Source organism: Monopterus albus, unplaced genomic scaffold (assembly GCF_001952655.1).
Source record: "Monopterus albus unplaced genomic scaffold, M_albus_1.0 scaffold87.1, whole genome shotgun sequence".
NCBI lineage: Eukaryota > Metazoa > Chordata > Actinopteri > Synbranchiformes > Synbranchidae > Monopterus > Monopterus albus.
In genome coordinates, this window is record NW_018127967.1 from 598398 (window position 1) to 623223 (window position 24826).

At 38.6% G+C, this 24826-nt stretch overlaps 1 protein-coding gene across 12 annotated transcripts in view; it reads left to right on the forward strand.

Moving 5' to 3' along the window:
* col13a1 (collagen, type XIII, alpha 1) overlaps window positions 1–24826 on the forward strand; it is a 124953-nt gene that overhangs the window by 4421 nt on the left and 95706 nt on the right. For all 12 annotated transcript variants that reach the window (XM_020607612.1, XM_020607621.1, XM_020607617.1 and 9 more), the window contains exon 2: window positions 5375–5444. In XM_020607612.1, the coding sequence (XP_020463268.1) occupies window positions 5375–5444 (70 nt within the window). The remainder of the gene's footprint in view (window positions 1–5374; window positions 5445–24826) is intronic.

The following is a 24826-nucleotide window of genomic DNA, read 5'->3' on the forward strand; positions in this document are numbered from 1 at the left end:
CCGAACTGATGTTATTTTAATTTACTTGTATTAATGACCCATTTCTAATTTTCTCTGTTCATTGCGCCCCACCTGTCATGTCTTTATTCCCCACTAGTGGGGCGTGCCCCACACTTTGAGAACCATGGACCTAAGCTAACATAAGTCACACATACATACCCTCGTACAGAGAAGGTATGGGGGAACTGAGTGCAGAAACACGTTTATAGGTGTTGTTATGTTGATGCAAAAATCCTAACATTTATTTTTACAATTGTGCATTGCAGACAGGCAGGATAGGCAGAGAAAGGAAAAGTGGGAAGAGACAAAAGAAAAACAGGGATAATGGTATTTTTGATGAAGATGGTTACATCTGCAAAGACTGCATTTAAAGGAAATGCAAAACAAGACCTCAAGAGACTTGACTAGATGAGATATCAAGACTAAGCCAGGAAAGTTGACACACTTTTGGTGTTTTGGAGATTTTTTTTTATGTCATTGATGCTCCAATATTTTTGATTCTTTGAAAATCTGAAAAATGTTGGACATGGGTACAAAAAGCACAGGCGTAAACAGACAGACAGACACACAAGTGTAGTTTAGTTGCATAGGCTATATAGGAATGTAATTTTTAGAAGAGAAAGTGTTTGTTTTTGTCCAAGACTGGCCCTGAAAAGGAGAAAAAGACAGAGGTACTATTCAGGAGAGCATAAAGAGTAACAGAGCCTGAGAGTGACTGTCTCTTTTCTACAGCGTAGAGCTGACAACGCTGATTTAACTATTCAATAAATGTAGACATAATGCAATAACTGCCAGTGGCATGATGTCTCAAAAGGCGTATAAGGGCTGACCTTATAAACATAATGAAATAGTAGTTATTACTGTGACAGACACGGACACTGATTAATATGTAGGCAGCCACTGCCAACCCAGCGCCTCAGCTCAGTCCGGCGTCCTACTGTTCTCATCCATCAGCAGGTCTGGGCACCAACAAAAGGATCAAATTATCTCTTATATGAACTACAACAAACACTGCTCCACCTAGTGGATATATACAACACAGTGGGCGGCTCGCACACACAGTGCTTAGGGGAGTTAACAAGGCAGCACTGCGATCATTGCATCATCATGGGGGATACACGGTAAGAAGAGGGGCGTACACGGTCCTGTCACGGGTCGGGCATGGTTCCACCATAGTCTAGGCTAATCTTTTTCTGCAAAACAGATGTGACGTCATCTGGTAAGGCGTAGTGTTGACCATTCATGCACGTGCAACTTGCATTCCCAGGGGATCCTTTGTAAAATGTTGACCTCAAGATAAAACAGTTGGTGTGATATCTTTCCAGACTTGTACAAACCTTTCTGTGAGTATTACAACACATAAATCCATTCATCCAACTGGACTTCCTGGATTGTATTTCATTGTCTCTCCGGTATATGAAACCAAATACCCCCATCAATGCAGCTGTTGTTGATTGTTGTTTTAACTAAGGTCACTGAAGCACAGTGGTACCAGACCTGACAAGCTCAGCTTCACAACAGAACTTCAGGAAGCTGCACACAGTCACTGAGCATAGTGTTGATCACCACTTGTCGATTTTACATTTCTGTTTGTGAACACCTTAAAGAAATGAGATGCATTATATGTTCTGGTGACAGAGTCCTGTTAGAGTATCTGGATTTGGAGAGCCTACATGGAGCCCTGTGAGAAAGATCCCTCAGTTTTTATCTCTGGACAGGCCTGAGGTGATGTAGCCTGCCTCTTAGTTTAGTACTGCAGGTATAAATAGTCATTATTCATGGGACAGAAACACAGATGTGACCTCTTGTAGAAAGAAAGAGAAGTCTGTGGTGTTTTCATCCAACACTGTCCAGAATCCACTGTCATTTCATTCAACGTTGACCAGTTTCCTTTGTTATGGAAAATGTTCCCTGTTCCAGCAGCACAGGGTTGGTCATTGTTACTACTCCAGTCAAATTTGAATTGAGGCAGAGGCCGCTATCTTACCTGTCTAATGTTTCTAGTAAAATTTGTTTTATACAAACAGGACTGGACTATTAGTAAACTGCATGTCCTGGTTCCAGCACCATATTTATTGCTCAGACCTAAGATTGGCATTGACATTATGTGTACTTTACAATATTTCATAGTAGATTATCAACCCGACAGCCCCCTGGCTTAACGGTAAATACAGGAATGCTGCACGAGTTGTGATAGCCGACCCCCAACAATGTATACATCAAAATGTTTAGCGAAACCTCGGCTACAACGTCATATAAACCATTTTTCCACACAATAAACACAGCAAAAGCAATAAAGCACATTAAAGCAACATCTCAGGTCCACTAGGGGGCGTTCTGCCAGGCATACGATTCATATTTTGTAATATTTTACCGACTATAATCCATCAAAACACCACTAGCCACGGCTCAAAACAAAGCCCACTGTTTTACAAACTAGTATCCTCTTCATCATGCAAGCAACAACTTATTTCTTCTGTGAATACAAACAAATACATACTGTACATATCTGAAGGTTCACAGGCCCTCATAATTGCACAATCTTAACAGGCATCCAAAGCTAAGAGTATGTGAGGTCCTCAAATTCAGTCGATCCTCCCCCAAAATCACTGCACCTAAAATACCAAGAATCCCCTGATCTCCCCTTCTCTCTGTCATTATCTTGCCCCAGAAATAGCTTCTTTAACATTTACAGTTACAGAGTGGTCTCCATAGACCTGTAGAAGCCTGGTGTGTATAGTGAGAGCAGAGAGATGATGGGAGCTGTAGGCCACATTGTCTGTTGTAGAAATCTGAAAAATATACTTTGTCACAGTATAGTTAGTGATAGCCACACACACACTGTGTTTTCATTCCTTGTGGGGACTTTACGTTGACTTACATTCATTTCCTGTAGACGTATCCTAGCCATAACCCTGACCCTAACCTCATCCTAAACCTAAATCATGTTGCCACCCTGTGAGTGTGTTAACAGGTTTCGGTCCTCATGATGTAAGTAATACAAAGGCATGCGCACACACACACACACGTTACTACTGTCACCTACCTGAATGATGCATTACAGGTAAATATGAGACTAAACAGGCATGCTGACAGATACTGTAATGATATACAGCACAGTAAGAAGTTACAATGAGGTTTTTGTAATAAAAACACAAGATTGCTTTCAAGAAGAAGCCAATAAGACATTTCATGACACCATATTAAATGCTTTAGGACTGTGTGATTGATGGTACCCATGTGCTAATAGTGTGCCTGTTACATGAATCAGCTGCAGCTACAAAGAGGTACAGAATTCAGCTACAAGAGGCTTCAGATCCCACATTAGCATTTTTGTTGGATAATATATATATGTAGTCCTGACCTCGCGTTCATGCTAACTCCTGTTTCCCTAGCTTCTTTAAGTACAGTCTCTCAGTGATGATATCATTCATTGTTTCTGGGAAGGTTTATCATCCATATATTGTTTACCTATGCATTTGTTAATAGAAACTGAGCATTTTGTGATATTCATAAAATATAATTTGTTAACATTTAAAACACTTATACTCCCATGAAAACATTCAAGTGTGACAGTGTATGTATCATCATTTATCGTTTTTCGTTTTTAGCTGCAGTCTAAAAATCTCTGCATTCATTCTCATTAGTTTGCCAATCAATGTTGTAGTCTATAGGGGATTTCTGACTGAAATCATCTCAACTCAGGCCTCCTGACAAAATGCTTAAATGAAATAACATTTCATTTTGATTTTCATTTGCATTTCAAATGTGAAAATTGTTATTGCCAAATTCAAAATGAAAACTGCACTGAAAAAAAAAAAATATATATTTTAATGTAGTACCAGACATGGCAGTGCCATCATAATGAGACCGAATGTGAAATTCCATCTCTCCATCATCTATACTGCTTATTCCTGAATAGGGTCATGGGGGGCTGGAGCCAATCCCAGCTGACCTTTGGTGAGAGGCAAGGTCCACCCTGGACTGGTCGCCAGTTTATCACAGGGCTCTGAATGTGAAACTGACTTTGTTTTCATTTTTAGACAATATTGTACCTGAAGGAGAAAATGACTTTGCAAACCAGACTTGAATTATGTTCTGACTGTAGCTCATTCGAATGACAATGCAATGAAAAAGATGCTTTACGGCCATTTTGAAATGGTCAATATCTGACATATTTCAAAAAAGAAGGCAATAGTCAGTATCCAGAATACCACAGCATTGCTCAGAGTGATGGTGCTGCATCATGTCCCCTTCAGCACCTGTTGCAGCCCTCTGAACAGACTGGAGTGGGCTCTCCTCTGCCAGTGACCACTACCAGTGGCACTGACTGCTGTGTAGTGGAGAATGTACTGGAGTAGCCTTAGTCTTTTATGGGCTTTACAGTAATCAGACTACTACAGCACAATTATTACCTCAAGCCTTGATTTCTCACAGTATGTGATGCCTTTTACACATGTAATTTCAGGTGAAGGTTCACTGACTTTCTTATTCGGGAGCTTGTCATCATACTGTGGGGTCTTCATGAGTATTTGAAGTTCTGGCAGTTGTCATGGCACTGTAACTGGACTTCATGGCGGCTTAAAGCTGAGCATAAAAGTTTACTCTTAACATGGATGAAAGTCCTGAAAGTGTTCAGACTCGTGGAAGGTTTTAAAATGTGCAGTTTCTTGCATACTCCATCTGCTGTACAGTAAAGAGTCAAAAGCTCTGGAGAAGTGAGCAGGTGGACTTTGTTGCTGCTGATCGGTTGTTTCCAAAGTCAGGGGTGGACTGTCAAGCTCATAGTCAAATCAGTTTAATACTTGGTATAATAACACAGAAAGAGATGTAACAGGTGGACTTCTTATAAATAGTATTAGTTAAAGTGTATAAATTAAAAAGAAATAAATCTGAGGATGCCATCAGGAGTTTTAAGCAGGATTTAATGCAACCAATTTGGGACCCAGTTTATGTGGATGAAGTACATAAGGGCTACAATGTGTTTCTAATAATATCATGTTAAACATATGAAAAAAATGGCCAATAGAAAAAATTATGAATTTGTTAACAAACCTTGGATTAGAGTGGGTTTACAGAAGGCTCACAAACAGAAAAATTCTAGACAGGGAATTTCTAAAACGACAAATGAAAGATTCTGAAAACAATACATATATACATTTAGCAGCATTAGCATATCAGTCTTTAAGAGCCCAGCAATCAAAAGCTGAAAGTCGGTTGTCATTTTTGACATCTGCATGCACAGATTTGATTGACTGAATGTCAAGGGGATCTACTGATAAATGTAGGTCATGTTTTACAAGAGACATTTCATGTTGTATGCAACATAATGTTGAAGTGACAACCGTCTTTCTCTCTTCCCTTTCTTGTGCAGAAGCTTGCAGTGCGACTGCCAAAGACGAGGGAGGTGAGGGAAGCTCCTCACAACTGTCTGTGCCCCCCAGGTAGGTTCCTCACCTTCAGTCCATTCACTTATTATCAGGTTTTTCAAGAACATGAGGCACCTAACAGAGATGACAAGTGACAATCACTGCTCAGTGCAAGATGCAGCGTAGCTTCATACATGACAACAGGTTGCTGACATTACTAATAGTGACATTACAATAATGCTTTTACACTGTAGGTTTCTGTTCAATATTTAGACATACAGTACAAGTAGTGGTTTCTTTATTTGGTCTCTTTTTGAATAGTTCCTCTGTTGCTATACCATCAGGTTCAAGCATGTTTAGGCTAATGGACAGAGCTGTAGTGGGTGGGCAGCAACACATGTTCAGAGAGCTTCACTAACCATTACAATCATTAGTGTGCATACGGTTTTGCACTGCTATATTTTGACTTGTTGGCATGTTTAATTTTTCCACTTTATGGATATAAGAGTGGTGACTACAGCGGTTTCTCCTTCTTTGTTCATCTGTGCAGTTAGTGGGAGATGACAGGGCTGTGTTTGCACCAGGTTATCAACATGTCCTCCTTATAGCATCAGCATAAGAAAGACATAAGACATCCAGGAAATTAATGTAATTAAGATTACACAATAACTGTTTCAGATTTGAATCTGCAAACTAAAGCAGCTCCTTTGGGGACTAAAGCCACCTGTTCCCTGCTACAGGCATTAGTCATTATGTGACTTTGTGTGTTTACATGTTGACCCTTGCATTTATTTGGCACTCATGTCATATCTGTCTTCTAGAAAGTTTATTTTTATATATCCAACTAAATTGCAACAGCGAACATGTATTGTAGGAAATGTAATGGTTTATATTCAGAGACTGTTGTTCTGAATGAATGAAGCTTCATATTCTTTAATGACAACAGATTTTCTAGGAGGTTGTTGGGATGGATGACATGTATATAAACCACGCTGCTGTTACACCAGGTACCAGGGTTTGCATCCACTCTCCCATTTATGGTTGCATTTAGACAACAAATGCACTTTGGTTAAGGTTAGGAAATAATTATGGCTTTGGCTACATGTTAATAAACATGCTGCGTCTAAAGTTACTGTAAAGTCCCTCTGTATTAAACAAGACCAAATTTGTCTAACCAAGTGCTGTGAGTACCTAAATATACCATAAAAACCTTTAGTAATGCTGTAGTTACTACAGAAACATCAAATATTTTAGTGGAAAACAAGTACACTGTATTATCTGTAAACATTTTATTGATATATTCAGTCTTACAAAATATGTCAACTAGCAACACGTCCTCGTGACTAGGGGCATAACGAGTGGCCAAGTCAGAGCCCAGACCTCAATCCAGTAGAGAATTTGTGGCTGAAGAGGGCCATTTACTCACTATTCTGATAAGGTTTGAGCAGTTTTGCAAAGAAGAATGGAGAAAAATTCCAATGCCCAGTTGTGCAAAGCTGACTGTACTGCTGCCAAAGGTGCATCTAATAAATAATCAAAGGAGGTGAATATTTGTGCAATCAATTATTTAGTGTCTTATTATTTTAATTAATTTCCTTCGTAGAGTTCTCTTTTCACTATGACAGTGTGTTTTTATTTTGATCGGTGAAAAAACAAAGTGACATTTGATAATTCAATAATGTGACAAAATAAGTTAAGTCAAGACAAGTCAGTTTTATTTACATAGCACATTTAAAAACGTCATTGACCAAAGTGCTTCACAGGAAAAAATTCAAAAGCAGTCATAAATTAAAATAACAGGACAAAAGATAATAATAATAATAATAATAATAATGATAAAATAATGTAAATATTGTAAAAGGGCACTGTTTTTTTGTGGAGATTCAAAAGCAACTGTGAAAAGATGAGTCTTATGTAAATGTGGCAACAGATGTGGAGAATCTGACACTAAAGGCTAAACTGTTCCACAGTCTGGGAGCAGCAGTTGAAAAAGTTCTATCACCTTTAGATTTGGACTGTGAATGTGGAACAGAGTAGTAACTGATCACTGACTGTACGTGAGCCAAGGATGAGTGATTCCCACATAGGGAATTGCATTAGTCAAGACATGAGGTAATGACAGCATGCGGGACTGTCTCCAAATCTCTAAATGAAAGAAATTAACTTTTGCTATTGACTCATATGAAAAAACCTACTGCTGACAACAGAATTCATTTGTCAAATTTTAATGAAGAGTCAAAAAGAATTCCTAAATTTCAGGCATATGTGCAGAAATGTGAAGACAGTGGTCTGAGAGCACTGGCCAAATTATCAGGGAACCTCTTAGGACCCAAATTTTATTTTCATTTAGAATAAGAGAATTTGTGCTCATCCAGGATTTCATACTTTCAAGATAATATAAGAAACCATAGATAGTGTTTTACTTGGTTTCAGAGGAAAATAAAGTTGTGTATAATCTGCATAGCAATGATAAGTGATGTTGTGTTTTCTAAAAATGGACCCAAGTGCTAGCGTATACAGTGAGAAGAGTACAGGACCAAAGATAGAGCCTTGTGGTACACCACATGAAATGATAGAACATTTGAAAATTTAACTAAAAGTGATTTTTTTTCAAATGTGATGTAAACCAGTCAAAAACCGTATCCTGAATGCCGACAGTATTTTTGCGATGTCCCAAGAGTATAAGATGGTCAACAGTGTTAAAGGTCCAGCAAAAGTAAGATGGTACGGTTTCCAGTGCTTAATGATAAGTAGGTCCTTTGTTAGTTTTAGCAGTGCTAACTTCTGAATGTTCATGTCATATATGATTGCAGCGTTGGTGGAGTGAGAGTTAGAAATACTGTGGATAGACAATACAACATTATGTTTGTTGGATGCCAGTGGAATTATCTTGAATGACAAATTTTGGCCAATATGAGAACATATTTGCTTGATTTTTATGACATTTTTATCTCCACATTTACATACATGAGGGGGGTCAGACTATTGAGAACACCTACGAATATAATGCAGTCCAGCACAACACCACCTTCAACTATGACTTCAATAATAAGCATACAATTGAATTTAAACATTTCTGACAATTTCACCAAAAACTGAAACATTATGAATTTCACAAACATTGATGTTATGATGCTTGTTGTGTTGAATTGCAGCTGGTCTTATAGGTGTACCTAATAAAGTGCTCAGTGTTCAGGCTATATTAAAACTTTCAGAAAATTTTGAGTTTTCCAGTGGTAAATGTGACGTGAATGTTGATATGAATGGTATTTACAATCATTTTTATATGATATGAACACATTAGCTATTCTTGTCTTATGCTTACACAAGTAAATCAGCCATCAGTACAGTTATAGATATACATAAATGCCACTGCACACAGAAAACAGGGGGTATTTTAAGGTTCTATCATCATTGCTCCACCTGGAGATTGTTTTGGTCCTGCATTGCGAAAGTTGTGGCAAAGTTCTTATTTCTGCTCTGAGGAGTGAGGATGGAGGAGCGAGGAAGAATCTCTGAGAAGTCATGAGCAAGGTTTAACAGAAGTCACTGACCAAACAGACACACTCCCATAAATGTAGTAAGTGAGTTTGATATGACAGTGTCACTCACACATTTTAAAGTCCAATGCAGATTTGGGTGCAGCCCCGTGAGAACAGGGGGTGGTTCCTGTCACAACACATTAGTGCCAATTGGTCTAGACAACATGATGCTAGTGTCTTATTTCGCAGTAGGTGCCTGGGTGATGCCCCATGTCTGTTAAAGTGGCCGTTTGCTTGCAGCTTCAGAGGATTTTCTCCAGTTGCTGCAGGTGTGGAAACCTTTCAACTCAGAACTGCCAGATGGTCTGGCACTTTTACAGCTTCTTTTGACTTTCCCACACTGTGTCCCACAACTGGTACAACTGGAGTCTGGGAGAAATCAGATTTGTCAGCCAAAATGACAGAGCACTTAAAAGTACATTTTTAAAAGCTTTTCTTTCTTTCTCTGTGGTGGATGTTTGAACATGTCTGTTAAGCTTTCTGAGGTGAAATTTGATATAGTTTTTTCTGTGAAAGTGTCATATATTAAGAACGTTGATACCACAAGTGAATAACTTACATTTATTCACATCAGTATCACCACAGTTTTACAAATTCTATCATCCTTCCAAACTCCTTTTAATGCACCCACCACAGAAAGTGTGAATGTTAAAAAAAAGTCCTGTAGTTATTTTACTTTCCACCATAAAAGCTTACATGAAAGTAGAAAATTCTGTATACTGGATGTTTAACTTCTTCTTTGTATATTTCATTGCCAGAGTTGTCCAGCTTAAATATATTAAGTCTAGAAGTACTGGATTCAGTCTATGAAATACCCACCATGTTTGTTCTTTTAAATTATAGACTGTAAATTCCCCTCAGGTTAAATCAACACATTCTTAGATGTAATACTGATTTCACTGTCCTCAGTCCAACAGTCATCGACAGTTTTTGAGCCACAGTGTCGAATAAGAAATAAATAAAACATTTTGAAATAAATACTCACATAAAGAAATACACACAATATAACAATAACATTGTGAAATAATTCAATACACTTTAAAATCTCAGCTAATTATTCTGAAATATTATTTTATTCTGCATTTCTTTCATTTTTATTTATTTTCAGCAAGTTTTATTTCAAAAGTCCAAAGTCTGTTTATGTTGCACAGCTCCATTTTCCCCAATAACCACTATTTTTCCTCTGCTCTAATTAGCTGGTGCTTTGTTTTGAATCCACAGACAAGCAAAAAAAAACAAAAAAAAAACACACAAAATGGAATAATAATTTTATTGTATTAAGCATTTAAATGATTTTTGATTATTTTAATTATTTTAATTTTCATTTTTTGTATTTATTAACATGTCTGTGCAGATTCTCAGTCATCCAGGTCATAGTAAACTTTTTAAAAAAGTTTTTTCAGTTTATTTATTTACATGTTTATTTACTTATCTTACATTTTTTTATTTGATATTGAACACCTCCGGTTTCCATATCAAGTATCCATAACACTGACCTGTAAACCCATTTTTTACATGTCCATTGTCGGTTTCCTGCGCTGTATGAGTTAATTGTCGTATATAGTATCCATAGCTATTTTTGGCTGTTAATTACATTTGCATTAGCTGTTATCAGTTCAGCCGGCCGACTCTTGTACTACAGTGAACTGTGGGATATAGTCATAGAGTGTCCCCCCAGTAACCAAACTACAGTATGTTCACATGGCTGCCAGGTGTTTAATTACTTACAGTGAGTGCTAGGTGGCTGAGACAGCAGATGGATTTTAACGGCCCAATAATCTTTTATGTACCACCAATCTATACATAAGGTGGATTATCTCCGTCTCTGGGCCAGCGTGTCGTTTGGATGTCTCTGTTCACTTGAGGGCACTGTGCATTATTCTGAGCTTGACATGTTTGTGAGCAGCCTGTGAAAAATGAACTTTGTAAGTTGCTAAAAGTAGAGCTGCAGAATGTGACACACTTCAAAGGTGCAGTGGAGTCAGTTGTCTTTCACATGTTTATCATGACCATGAAACAGAGCAACAGGCCTAAAAATATATGTAACATACAGTATGTGCTGCTTTAAGTGGAGTGCGATGAATCACCAGACACATTGCTTATAGCTGAGTGAGCTTCATATCAACAGTCTGGGTATCTTGTGTATGCACAGTCACCATGGTGCTCTATTAGGGTTTGGCCAAGATGGAATTTTGAGAGAAAGTGATAATAGAACAAAGCCTATGAACTAGCTGAGGCAGAAAACTGGAGTCATACTCGTATGTAGCATGCCCATATCACATGCCAACACACTCTTTGTTATAAGATGCTGTATTTCAGTTATAGTTCTCCCATTGGGTGCTGCTTATATAGCTGTTTGCACATGATAACTGTTCCACATACCAACCTTAAGAGCTTTGTTTGTGCACATCCTCAAATATTGAGTCCACAGTCTATATTATAAGCCTATGTGTTGTGTCTGCTCGGACACGGAAGAGTGCGAGTAAAGAAAGGCAGACCCAGGTAGCTGACTTCGGTGCAAGCAGTGCTAAATTTATTTACAGTGAAGTGAGAAACAGTCAGTAAGAAAACAGGCAAGTGTAGAATGATGGGAGTAACCGGGTGTCGATCAGCAGCAGAGAAACCAGTTTGTGGTGAGATGGATGGGAGTAGGCTGGGCTGCGGACGCTGGGGTCACTCCTGAGCTGATCGACGAAGTGGAGCAGGTGTGCCAGGTGGTGTAATCGGGGCCGAAAAAGAAAAACAGAGTGAGAGAGGCAGGTGCAGCCGGGCAAACCTGACACTATGAAATGAACAGTAGATTAATACTAACTTATTCTTACAGGAGGCTTTTATCTCAAGGACTTTACTGTTTTTCTCCAACTTAGTATCAAATTATATAGTTCGTTCCAAGAAATTATGAACTGTTTCATCTGTTTAGATTGAGTGACCGTATATTTTTTGTATTTGTACTCTCTACATACTAAAATAGATGTCTGCCAATTTTCAGAGGTGTGGCATTTGAGTCACATGACTGGACTCAAGTCAGACTTAAATTGCAAACTTGAGGAGTCGAGACTTGCTTGACTAAGTGATAAAAAACAACTCTGTGCTGGTTTTTTTCCTTTTCTTTTTATTTTATTATTATAACTAGAATTACTTTCCTTTGCCTTGTTCTTGTTTTATTGTCTTCTTTTTTATGGACCTTGAGTCTTTTAATAAAGGTTTGACTGACTGATTGTTTAATGCAATGGGCTGCATTGGTCAGGGTATGGAGGGGAGTTGTAGGCGTGTACAATATGGTCACATTGTGACAAGTTGATGTGAGTGGCTTCATTTACGTTTCCAGCCTGGGAGTTTCCGTTGTGTCTTGGTTAGCCATGCTACTAACCAATTTGGGTTCAAGGATTATGTTGTGGATGATGGTAGTAAAAAGAAAACAGCTGTACGAAAAGTCTGCAGCAAAAAAATCTGTGACATGACCACAATGTCAAACTTCATCTGTCATTCCAAAACAAGTGTCTTTTCAGCTAACATTAGCTAAATTATTTGCTGGTCAAATGTTAGCTAGAAGGCTAATGTTAAATTTAAGCTGTTAGACTTGGCTTTGATTTGATTAGGCATTTTTATTAAGAAGAGTTTCTGTTTGCCATGAAAGGGATTCTTTTTATATTTATTAGCTGAGGGTTAGTTTATAGCCTACAAATGCACAATTAATAATCAGACGAGGTTTTTGAACGTTTCACTTAAATACGTGACGTTCCCATAACATTACCAGTTCATCCGAATGTTGTATGAGTTGACTTGCTTCACTTATTATGGCAGGGACTCGACTTGCTTGATTTTCACCACATAACTTGGGACTTGCTTGAGACTTGCACATGTGTCATGTGTGACTTACTCCCACCTCTGCTAATTTGACATTTTAATGTGACATTTTCTAAAATCTTCCCATACATTAGTCTAACCTCTGCCTCTGTAACACAGAATACCATCTGGTCTGTTGGCTGGTTGAGTAAAACTATGTACTCTATGTGTCAGCTCTCAGTCAGTATCACATACTGAGCAGTCATGCTGCCAAGAGTAAAGATTCTTTCCTGAGGACAAGACTTCCAGAGAGCCTTTGCTTTCATTGGCAGCCACTGTCATTGTCAGGGTTGTCTGTTATAATAATATGCATAACTTTAGTCTTAGCATGACTCTGTTTTGGGACAAACAGGCAGTTTGTCTTCTAAATATGGGGTTTGGGGTAGGGTTTGTGGGTTAGGGGACCAGCTAGGAGATACTTCATGGTTACAGACTGATAGTTCAGTAATTTCATATATGACTCGTGTCACATTCCAGGTTTTATGAACAAGAGGGAAAGAATTATTAACCAATTTGAAAATATTTTAGTTGGTGTAATGTCATGTTTCAGAGATAAAAAACAACAACAACTGCATTTGCTATTTGATCTGTTTGCCTTTTTCTCTGCTACAACCTTTTTTCAGACTGCCTACATATGACTCAACTACAGATTATGCCATACATTATTCTAGATTTTCACTGGCTAGACAAAAACAGTGTAACACTAGCTATGAAATGAAAGTTCCTAGGTGCAGCAAAGCAAAAACACAGGCACACTTAACAGAGAGAGAGATACACAGTTGGCTATTTTTACTGTGCTCTCTCATCAAATTCAATTTAGCAGAATAATTAGACAAGTAAATGTCCCTGTATGCATATGAAATTTGACATGTACAGCCTTAGATATGTATAAGTTATTCTAACTTGCACTTCTTGGCTGCCTCATCAAAAGAAAATGCTCCAGACCAATATATGCAACCCAGGACCAGAACAGTGACTGGTATTCAACTTATATGGGACAGTTTCAACGATTCCTGAGAGATGCTATGCTAAACTGACCCCCAAAAAACAATCCACATTGCCAGCAAAACACATTCAAACTGGGTCTGTTGGCAGGTTTGCAAGCAACTCTCACTGAGTTTCATGAACTCACTTTCTGCAAAGTTTAAAGAACACAATTTTAAGACAGGAAATGTAATTTTGACACTTTTAGGTGTGACAGAAGTAATAGGATAATCAATTAAATTAAGAACCCTTAAATGGCTCTTGTTCTTAAACCTTTAGCAGTCAGAGAGCTACAAGCATGAAGGTTTTTTGTGGCTTTCAAATCAAAGTTCAAAGGTCCACTTACTGGCTGACTTACTGGAATGAAAATTGTGAGACGCTGCTGAAAGGTGTGAAAAGGTACAACAGACTGATTTCTGACTCTTTATTAAACTATCCAGTTACATCATCTTACCTTCAAAATCATGGACCACAATGCAGCTTTGAATATCAAAAGGCAAAAGTTGCCAAATAGCTAAGTACAAAAGTAATTTTGTGTGTAAACGTTTGTGTATATATCCATTTTGCAGCTTTAAATAAGTTTTGTAAACTGTGTTCAGTAATTGGTAAAGGAAGTGTACCTCATCGCTGTGTAAACACTGGTTGAGGATAGTCCATGTTTATATTCTGGAATGAGATCAGGCCATTGTTGTGTTACTCTGTGTATACAATACATGGTGATTTATGTATGTGAAAATACATGAGCACAAGTTTATCGACCTTGTCAAAAAAAAACTGCTTGCATTTTTGCTTAGAACACAAACAATTATTTTTGAGCAAACAAGCTGTGATAAGGTCATTGTTTGTTTAAAATAGCCACATGAGCCAGCCTGCGTAGTTAGTTATTGCTGCTGAATTTACTTCACATGTAATCCTCCACCCACACTGGCATGGAGCATAGCTATGAGGATGGATTAGTCCAGGGTAAAAAAAGGAGGTGATGCTGAGTTCAGTGGGAAGGTGACAGAGATGATTGGTGGGATGGGAATTAAGACTCCTTAGTGTGCTGTTTCTGAGGGAGGAAGTAGACTTTGATGGTTTTCCTGACTGGTATCCCAGGGGCAGTCACCGGGGGAGAACAGAGGCATGTAATCTGACACACACATGGCAGTGTGGCATGGCTGGCATAGTTCAGCACCCACCCGATTCAACCCAGCCACACACACACACACACACACACACACACACATACTTCTATCTTTGTGAGGACACTCGTTGACATAATGCATTCCCTAGCCTCTTACCCTTACCTCAACCATCAGAACTAAATGCCTAACCATAACAAACAAGAAAACACACACAGACACAATGTCACGTGGCTATGTGGACAGATGTACAGCACGACAGGGAAGATGATACATTAATAGGCCGACAGGGCTGCGTTTGGGACAGGTGTCACTTCCTCACTAAATAAGATACCACTGATTTATTCTGTCTGCCCATGTTGAATTCTGTGACTGTATAAATTAGATCATCAATCAGGAAAAATTGTTCACCTGCCCTGGGTCCCCAAAAGTCCCAGGCTCACTGTGTGTCAGCTGTCTTGTGATCATTTGACTAATATCACCTAGTGTTCCCTGAAATACGTGTAAACCATGTATGTTGTTCCCAAGAATAGAGCAAGTCCCCTGTAACCCTGTAAAGAACAGTCGTTCCACTTTATATATTGTTCATCATAATCTAAGCCAAAGCATCAAACTCTTTTTGCTGTGTCACCATGTACTGTACAGGTGTACTGCTGCTGGAGTGCACCGGGATAATGCTACACAACATTTTTTGTCCAAGAGAGGACAAAATATATTTGCATAATCCAGTTGAGATTCATACAATGTTACATTTTTGTGAGTGCTTGAAGATTTAGTCTTCAGTAAAGCGTATGTCTTGCAAACCACTAAAGACAAATTAATATAGTCTAAGTTCTCATATTAAATTTTAAGGTGTATTGATTGATTCATGTTACGTAATGCACTAAGTAACATGTAAGAACATATTTCACCTTAAAATAGCTGGTACCTCACAGTAGCCTTGCAACAGGGCAGAGAATATAGCTGCATTGCTAGCTACTGCTAATTAATAAAAATGAATAAGCAGTAAAACATGCTTTCATTTTTAGGAACAGCTAAAAACGTAGACATTTCTGATGAGGTAATGTTGATTACACAGTGATAATAAAACCAGGCCCACACCCAGTTCAGACTAGCTAGTTGGCTTCTACCAGTTTGAGCTAGCTTACTAGCATTGATGACAACAATAATGCAGTCCCTGTTTCAGAACAAAAAGCATCTGAAGTTAGTGGGGGTGTAGTGGTACAGTGTGGACCGACAACAGCAATGAAAAATACCATAGGTATTACAGGTTCTGCAATAGTAAATTAATTTGACTGTTTCTCATTCTTTCACATGAAAATTGAGATCATCTATAGCTATAACATTCACCCTCTGACAACTGGCTACTAATTCAGTTATACTTGGCTAATTGTAAAGAACAGTGTTTCCATAGCACTCAAAACAATCCACAGCTTAACTGTGCACATGTACACATGCACGCTCATCATAGGTGCATTTCAGTACTTGAACAAATAGCACTACAGCTCTGTGTGTCACTGGAGGGTGCATAAAACAACACAAGATAAGAGCATGACAGGCTTGACACTCCCACACAAAGACACACATCCTTGGTTTTGTCACTTACACAGAATTGCATTCATTTCCTGCAGACCTACTCTTGCCATAACCAAAGCTGAACCTTACTCTAACTTTGAACCTTGTTATTTTTGTAAAGTTTTGTGATTTACCTACGTCCCCCCCCCCTTCCCATACAAAGGTGTATCATCATGAAGGTAGCGTGCAAGATTCCTATAAATTGCATCAAAGGCTGATCAGTGGTGCTGTGGTGCTGCAGTGGATCAGTTGTGACAGATGGACAGATAGAGGATCAGATAGACAAACTTGATCTAGCTGATTTATAGCGTCTTTCATGGTATTTTTAGTATTTTTCTCAGAAGTGTCTCACTGCCAGACCTGGCTCTGTTCTCAGACATTTCATGATACAGTATAATCAGAGGAGCTTAGCTGAACCTTTTTCTGTGAGTTGTAAATAGACAAGGTGTGTAGACAAATGTGACTTTTTATTGCACCATGTTACAAACCCTGGACTCAAGGGCTCTGGTGCCAAAAAACTGCAGGCTGGTGGTGCAACCGGGGGAGCAACTGGATCCCTAGGCATCCTGAGTATTCCCAGCTGTGTGCCAGCTGATGGACCACTGCTTCCCACAGCACTTTGTGTGTGTGTGCGTGTGTGTGTGTACTGTATTTCATGGGTGAGGCAGAGTAGCTGCTCAGAAATCGATACATGCTGAACATCAAGTTCTAGTCAACTTGTCAAAAATGTATTCTGCTGTCAAAAAGAAATCTTTTCTTGTCTTTCTTATCAGGCGCCTCTGCCGGTACCTCTCTATGTCCATACATATATCGAGTAATCTGCCACACTTCAGTCACTTAACACTTGAAATTATAAGATGTTTTATTTACAACACCATGTAACACTGCCAGATTAGATGAGTTACAGTTACCCCAAAAAATCTTAGCACTATTTTATTCTAAAAAATCATCCTTTTTGGGAACAGGCTTAAACATTAAGAGTTGAAAGTACCCCAACACCTACACCAGAGTGAGTGTCTGTATGTAGGAGTGCCCTCACATGGTCTAAACATTATGATGTCAACATAGAATACACAGGTCTGCCATTTGTGGAAAGTACTTACTTTTTATTTAAGATTATTTAAAATCTTTGTGAAGAAATGCATCAAAGGCTCCAGAGCCTTAAACCCCTAAGTAAACAAGATGCCCATAAATAATTATAGCCTTAACCAGTGTGTCACTGCATGTTAACCAAATTAAACTGATGTCTGTCCAAGTATTTCTGGGGCCCTGCTTTTTTAAGACCCTGTATAAAGAGTCTGCTTTCTTTAAATATTATTATAATTAAAAATACCCAGTAAACAAAAGGCTTTCTCTAATCTGTGCATCTGACAGAGGGACTGGGAAGGTCCCAGGGTCCTGGAGCTGGTTATTTAAGGAGTCCCCCAAATTCACCTTGACATCTGTGCTGAAAGGAAGAGAGCACAGCAGATCCCCATTCTTCACTCCTGATAAGTTTACAGTGCAGCTTCCAGTGTGTGGCCAACTTGGGGGAATATGGCAACTAGAGTCAGGGAGAGGTAAAGAAAAGATACTGACATTTATACAGACAAAAGAGGAGGAAAGGAGGAAAAGGAATGATGAAAAGATGAGAGCATCACAGACTTGTGACCATTATTGGCCTTTATTTATGACCTATTGACATTTCTATCACAGGTTTTTGTTTACAGCACATTAAAAGACTAACAATCCTGTGCCTGTAATCCTGTTTTGAAGTTTTTCTTTGAATTGTATTATCATTTTATACTAATGAAGTTATTATCAGTGCTAAAATTCCCAGATAACTCAAACTGAAATCTAACATGGTCAGCCTAATGTTATTCTGAATAATTATCACACACAGTTTATTAGACACACCTGTAAAACCAAATGTAATTTATTACAACAGCCCTGCAATAAATACCACCTTTGTCATGGTTAAACGTTCAGCTACTGTTTCATTCACACCCATGTTCATGTACATACATGAGGGGAGCACAGTAATGGAAACACCTCTCGGTATAATGCGCTCGAATACAGCACCACCACTGACTGCTACTAATACTAACTACACAGGCAATACTGTGGCAACATTAAAGATTTAAATGTGATACGTAAGCATTTAATTTGTCAGCCATGTTTTGCCATCCATCTTCAGCCATTTTTGCTGATTTTGCAAAGTTGCCCTTGTAGAAACTCATAATGTGAAAACTGCACATAATGTAATAAAAGCTGATGAATGTAATAATTTGCCAAAAATGTAACAGTGCAATATATAATATAATGTTTTTGCAAATAATTTGTTTTTGCACATAATGTAATAAGTTATCACACTGAGTCAACGTTTTTCAACTCAAAAAGAAAATGTACTAACCCAATATATGGTATTTTATAAAAAATCATGTAATAACAGATAAAATGTTAATATTTAAAGGTCCAGCATGTTGAGTATTTCATGCACATCATGGACTTTATTAGCTACCATTTCAATTGTGACATGTGTAATTCATGTTTCCTTTCAGTGCATTTTAGGTCTTTTATCTACTGAAATAAAACACTTTTCCCAGATTCCACCAAAAAAAGACCAAAGCCAAATTAAAGGCCTAAATAAGATACTGACAAATCTAGATCAGTTTATGAATGTACTGTATATTATGTATACTATAAGCACTATAATGTATACAGATGTTGGGAATGGCTGGTCAGAAGTTACAATCTTTTACCTGTAAAGAATTACAGGTAAGTAAAGGTCATAAGTAAAGATTAGATGAATAGTAGATGTGTAACAGCATGTTTCATTCCCATTGAAACATATATGCATTTATGCTATCCTAGTATCAGGAAAAAGGTGATTATGAGAAAGTCCTGTTACAACAAAAGCACAAACCTGTAATTGTTGTGGGGGGCGGCTGCTGGGTCTGAGCTGGGGAGCTGCTGATACATTTCCTCAGAGGAATCATTGAATCTGTTCTCTGCACATCCATCACTGTCCTGTTTGGTTCAGCAACCAACCAATTCCTCGCGTGTCCAACACACCTGGCCAATAAAGCTGATTCTGATTTTGGTACCTGGTCTATGTTTGGTATCACCTCCAATGAGGTACCAGAGGTGATACCAAACGGTAGCATTTAAACACTGCAAACTAGCGACTGATCAGAGAAATTGTGTACGTTTTTAACAACAATGTTATTTTTAACGCTAACCACTACTTTACTGTAGTTACTGTACTAACTAAAGACAGCCACATACCGAGAATCAAGAACAGTGTGCCTTTGATGTCCTCCATTGTTACTGTGACAAGGTCACGGCAGTGTGATGTGGTGTCACTGTATCAACCAGCTACCCTGAGAGGAGACCATCTGCAGTGGAAAACCAAACACCCGGTGCCAAAAGCAAGTAGAATTGAGTTGAGTTGAGCCGGTACCAGGTAATGGAAAAGGGACTTAAATTTTATTAGTAGGGCTCATTAAAACACTTGCATGCATGCATTACAATCATGACAGTGCTATTAATAAAAAAACAAACGTTGTGTGACTGAATGTGTCCCCAACTATGTGGGTTCATAAGCAGTAAAAAAAAAACAAAACACTATTAACAGAATGCCCGTGTGCACATTTTAATTGCACTGGTTTTAAAGTTTTTCAGTACATTAAAAACCTAAAATGCACTTAAAGGAAATATGCATCATTTGTGGTGTGCATCTGAATGGCACCACTAAACACCGAAACACAGCTGAAATGGTGGAATCATACAGTCCATGAAGTGAAGGTTGGGATGGAAACAGTTATGCATGAACTGGGCCAACTCTAAATACTACACTTTTTAAATGTAATAACTTGTGCAAAATGTGATAACTCATTACATTATGTGCAAGAACCTATTACATTTTGCACTTAGATTTGGCACTTCCTCAGAAACATACAACACAGGAACTGAGAGTAGTAAACCAAACTATGTGGATGCAAAACATTTGGTTGCACTGGATGAAGACCACCAAACATGCATGCACCTCAGCTTCATTTCCTCAGCCAGATGTTTTTCTCATGGACAGCTGAGTTGCTTTCCAGATGGTCCTGAAATCTTCAACACAACAACGTACAGGTCTCAGTACTAACTTTATAATCGGTTGATCTAATATTTAACCAGTGTGACTGTTTGCACTTCACTGACACATTGTTAACACATTTCGGGTCATTTACAGTGTTAATTACTCCCTGTGTGAATATCCCACTTGCAATTGCACACTATTTTTCCTGAAGCACCTGTTGAAACCCTGGTTTAAAACTGAATGTACAGGTACAAGATCTACTGCTTTTTATACCAAACTGAGGAGTTTCACGTCCAGTCTAAAAGACTACCTACAATGTGACATTTCCATCTGATACACTGAAGAATAATTTTAGCTGGCTTTTTTTATGCTGTTTCCACCGAAAACATATTGTACCTATGGAAATTAGCTGCATATATTGTATGTTTGGATTGTACTTAGGGTGGTCTACATTTGGAAGAACCAGCCTAATATAGATCTATTACACTTAAAACAGTGGTAACTTCAATCACAAACTGAAAATATATTTTCATGTGCCTGGCCTGAAGAAGCACCCCTAAAGGGAATTGTACCATTTCCATTCCCCACAGCTTGTAGTGAGTAACAGCAGCACACAGACTGCTGTCAGTGATGCCTATAGCATGACTGACTGGGACCCGTTTATGTGTTTATTTTGCATGGCTCAGGAGCTGCAAGCTTTTGTTGTTTTGTGCACCTATGTGTAATTATTGTGTGTGGATTTGGTGTCAGATCAGTGACTGTCAAAGACCAGCTGGAGCGCACCTCCTTACCTCAGTGGCCTCAGTCTCATCAGCATCCTGCCATAGCAAATGGGAAAAACAGGCAAAACAAAAGAACAAAAACAGGCTTAAATATCTAAGTAAGGTCATTACAGATCAAAGATGTCTATGTAGATTTATCTCAGTCTAAAACAGAAATCCTGTTTTAGTTATTTCCACCTCTCCAAAGACAAGACCGCCCTTTTGTTCATTTATTACCTTAAAAAAAGCTGATGTAAATACAAAATTAGTGTGACGTTTCAACCTTGCTTGACACAATCTTTCTTTGGCACACACACCACACATACATTTATTCCATGCTATCTGTTTTCGGTCAAAAGGGACATACTGCAAGTTATCAAGAGAGTCAGCTGTTTGCAGCTCTGTGACTGAGATCCCCTAACACACACTCCTATGTCGTACTATAGTTGTGAAGACGCTTGTTGATATATTCCATTCCCTAGTCTCTTACTCTAATCTTAACCATCACAATTACAGTAAATGCCTCTCCTAACCTTAAATCTAAAACCAGGATTTAATCCTCAAACAGGCCTTTGAGAATGTGAGGACCAGCTAAAATGTCCTCCCAACAATGGTATCAAGCTAACATGTGTCCACACAACCACAGATAAACACACACGCAAACCCCCAGCTGGGCATGCAGCATATGAGGCCTGGGTTGCTTTGGTCCAGACATCTTATGGGTATCAGAGTGATTTAGCAAGCCCACAGGGAGCACGCTCTTATGTTAACAGACCTGGGCTGTCTGCCAACAACAGCACGTTTCAGAGGCATTTTTAGGAAAGGCTTTGAGAATCGTCTTTTTTTTCCCCATTCGTTTGGCTGCTGGAGGGCAGAGGAAATAGCAGTTAAACTGCAGTAGCTCCTATGCAAAAGGCCTTGTATCCTCTTCAGAGTTCAGTCCTAATTAGGGGCACATGAAAGACTGGACTAATATATATCCATTCATACATACATATATACACGTGTGTGTGTGTGGTTCAGTTAATGGGACATTAATCTGCAATCATTTTGATAATTAATTAATGGTTTAAGTCATTTTTCAGTAAAGATGCCAAACGTTTGATGGTTCCCCCTTCTCAGAGTTGTTCTCTACCCAGTTTTATATGCATAGACTGGTCGAGCTTGCTGTCAGTCAATCATCAATAGTTCTTTACTTTATTAGCACAATGAGCCTTGACTTTTTGTGTTGTTATGACAATCCAAGGGTGTGTATTAGGCTTGGTTGCCCCTATGGCCTGATGTGAGCAATTTTTTAAAAGTTATGGCAACGAACTGACACCCAATATTATTGAATAGATTTATTTTTGGCTAAAATTGATATTGATTTACCACCATCTGATTAGTCGAAAGGACTAAAACCTTGAATAATACAGTGTCCACTAATAAAAAATGTCTTTCTAGAAACCATGGTCCAAGACTGGAGTATTTTCCTCTCTCTGTCCTGTAACATCGACAGGAAGGAAAAGAAGTTTACTTTCCATAGTGACACCGATGGATGTTCCCCTTTATGTTGGAGTCTGCTTCTGACACATCTCATCATCTAATGAAATTGATCTAACCCTATGTGAGTCAAGTCACACTTTGTGATCATTGACTTCATTCTGTTCTTTGGTTATTAATAGATTAAAAACACATTTTACTCTGGATTTTTCAGTGTTATTGTATTTCTGCAGAGATTCTACTCTACTCACATTTGCTGCTGAGCAAGTCCACATATTTGCTGGAATGTGGAAAGTTGAACCCTGCACCCTGGACTACAGGAAAAGAAGCTGTGCCAATATGGCTCAAATTTTCAGCTTCTATAAAGTTGTTCTTTTATGAACAGAGTTTCACATGCAGCACGTTTCTGCCAGACAGGTGATATAGTTTTGGCACCCAGTCTACTATTAGACTCTGAATCTCTATACATCGGTGAAGGTCAGTGCACTGTACTTTTTGGAGCTTTTGAATTTAAGCTTCAATATTTATACAGCTGTCTTTATTAAAAATTGGAACTGACTTTTAAACCATTTTAAACATTGGTTGTGCTCATCTGAGACCACTGCAGTGTGGCTAACACTTTATGGTAAGAGAAAGACTTGTTAATTGCAGGTCTGTGACAGAATGTGAGCTCTGGTCCCCTGCATGAAAGTCAGACACTACAAGCTGGTCCACCCTTCATGCTTTCCACTGTGCTACAGAAATTCATGTTCAGCAAAAACTGTCAGGTGCAGAATTGTCAACTGTGGACCTAATTAGGGTTGCTGGGGTTGACATTCCATGCTTAGGCCATGTATTGACACCCAAGCCGGGTCCAAGACTTGAGATGCAGTTATAAATAAATGGACCTTGAGTTAACGTCCAAGCTCCAAACATCTTATTTTTGTAATATGGTTTAGTACGACAGCCACAGCTTTATCAAAGAGTGCCAAGAGGTGTGTGTGATGGTGTTTGGACACATTATAAATGCATTATATGTGTCTGATATTTTAAAGGTCAAATCAATGCATAGTCAATGTGAATAAAACCTCTACTTTAATACCACCGGCATGGAATTTTCCAGATGTGCACACTTTGACAGACTTCTTTCATGAATGGCTCATCTTTTTCTTGGACATATGGTTCTGATTTATCTGATCAGCCTTGAGGCTGAGCTTATTCCATTTATCTTCAGTCTGAGTGGACGTCATATGTGGGCATAAGTCAGAGTGTTTGTAACACACTTAGCCTTTTTATATCATGATTTACCCTCACATTGACCAGCAAAAATAATGACTTGTACAATACTTACGCTTCATAAGTTCTCAGAGTGGAACCTGCTATACATAGTCTATGTAGTCCAAGAAATGAACAAAAGGTCCAAAGAAACTTCACAATGAAACTGAAAGAACATCACTATCTGTAGGAAACAGCTAATATATGTACTGGGGCAATAAGAAGGGAATGGGGATGTGTGCAGGTTGGGTACTACTGAGTCAGGTGGTAAGTCTGGGGATGTCTGGTGGCTGTAGGAGGGAAGAAAGGGGAAAGGCCAAACCACACAGGACTGAGACAGAAACTAAACTGCCAAAGTAAATCTGTTATTATTATTATTATAACACAAAACAATTATTGAATAGCAGAGTTCCTTATCAAGAACTGAAGATTAAGAATCTGGTTTAGGTGCAAAGATGAACTTTCATGCTCAGAAGATCAGACTACAAATGTGTGTTGACTCACAGTGGAATTATGTTTCTCTAAAGATGCACATAAGTGTCTTTGCAAACTGTTAGGGTGAAAGAGAACACGTCCAACAAGACCTCCCAAATCTCAACCATGTGTCATGCTGACCTGCGTGTCAAGCTAGCTGATTAGTTGATTCAGCTCCTGTGGTGATACAAGTTCAAAGCAGAAATGAAAAGAATACCCTGCTCATGCTTAGTTTCACTGGTGCTGACAGGACCAGTTTGTGCACTTTGCCCTTTTGGGCCCTATTTTGAGGATCCACAGAGTCTGATCAAGATGTACTGGCTCAAGTGGTGTTTGGGTGTGTCTATGT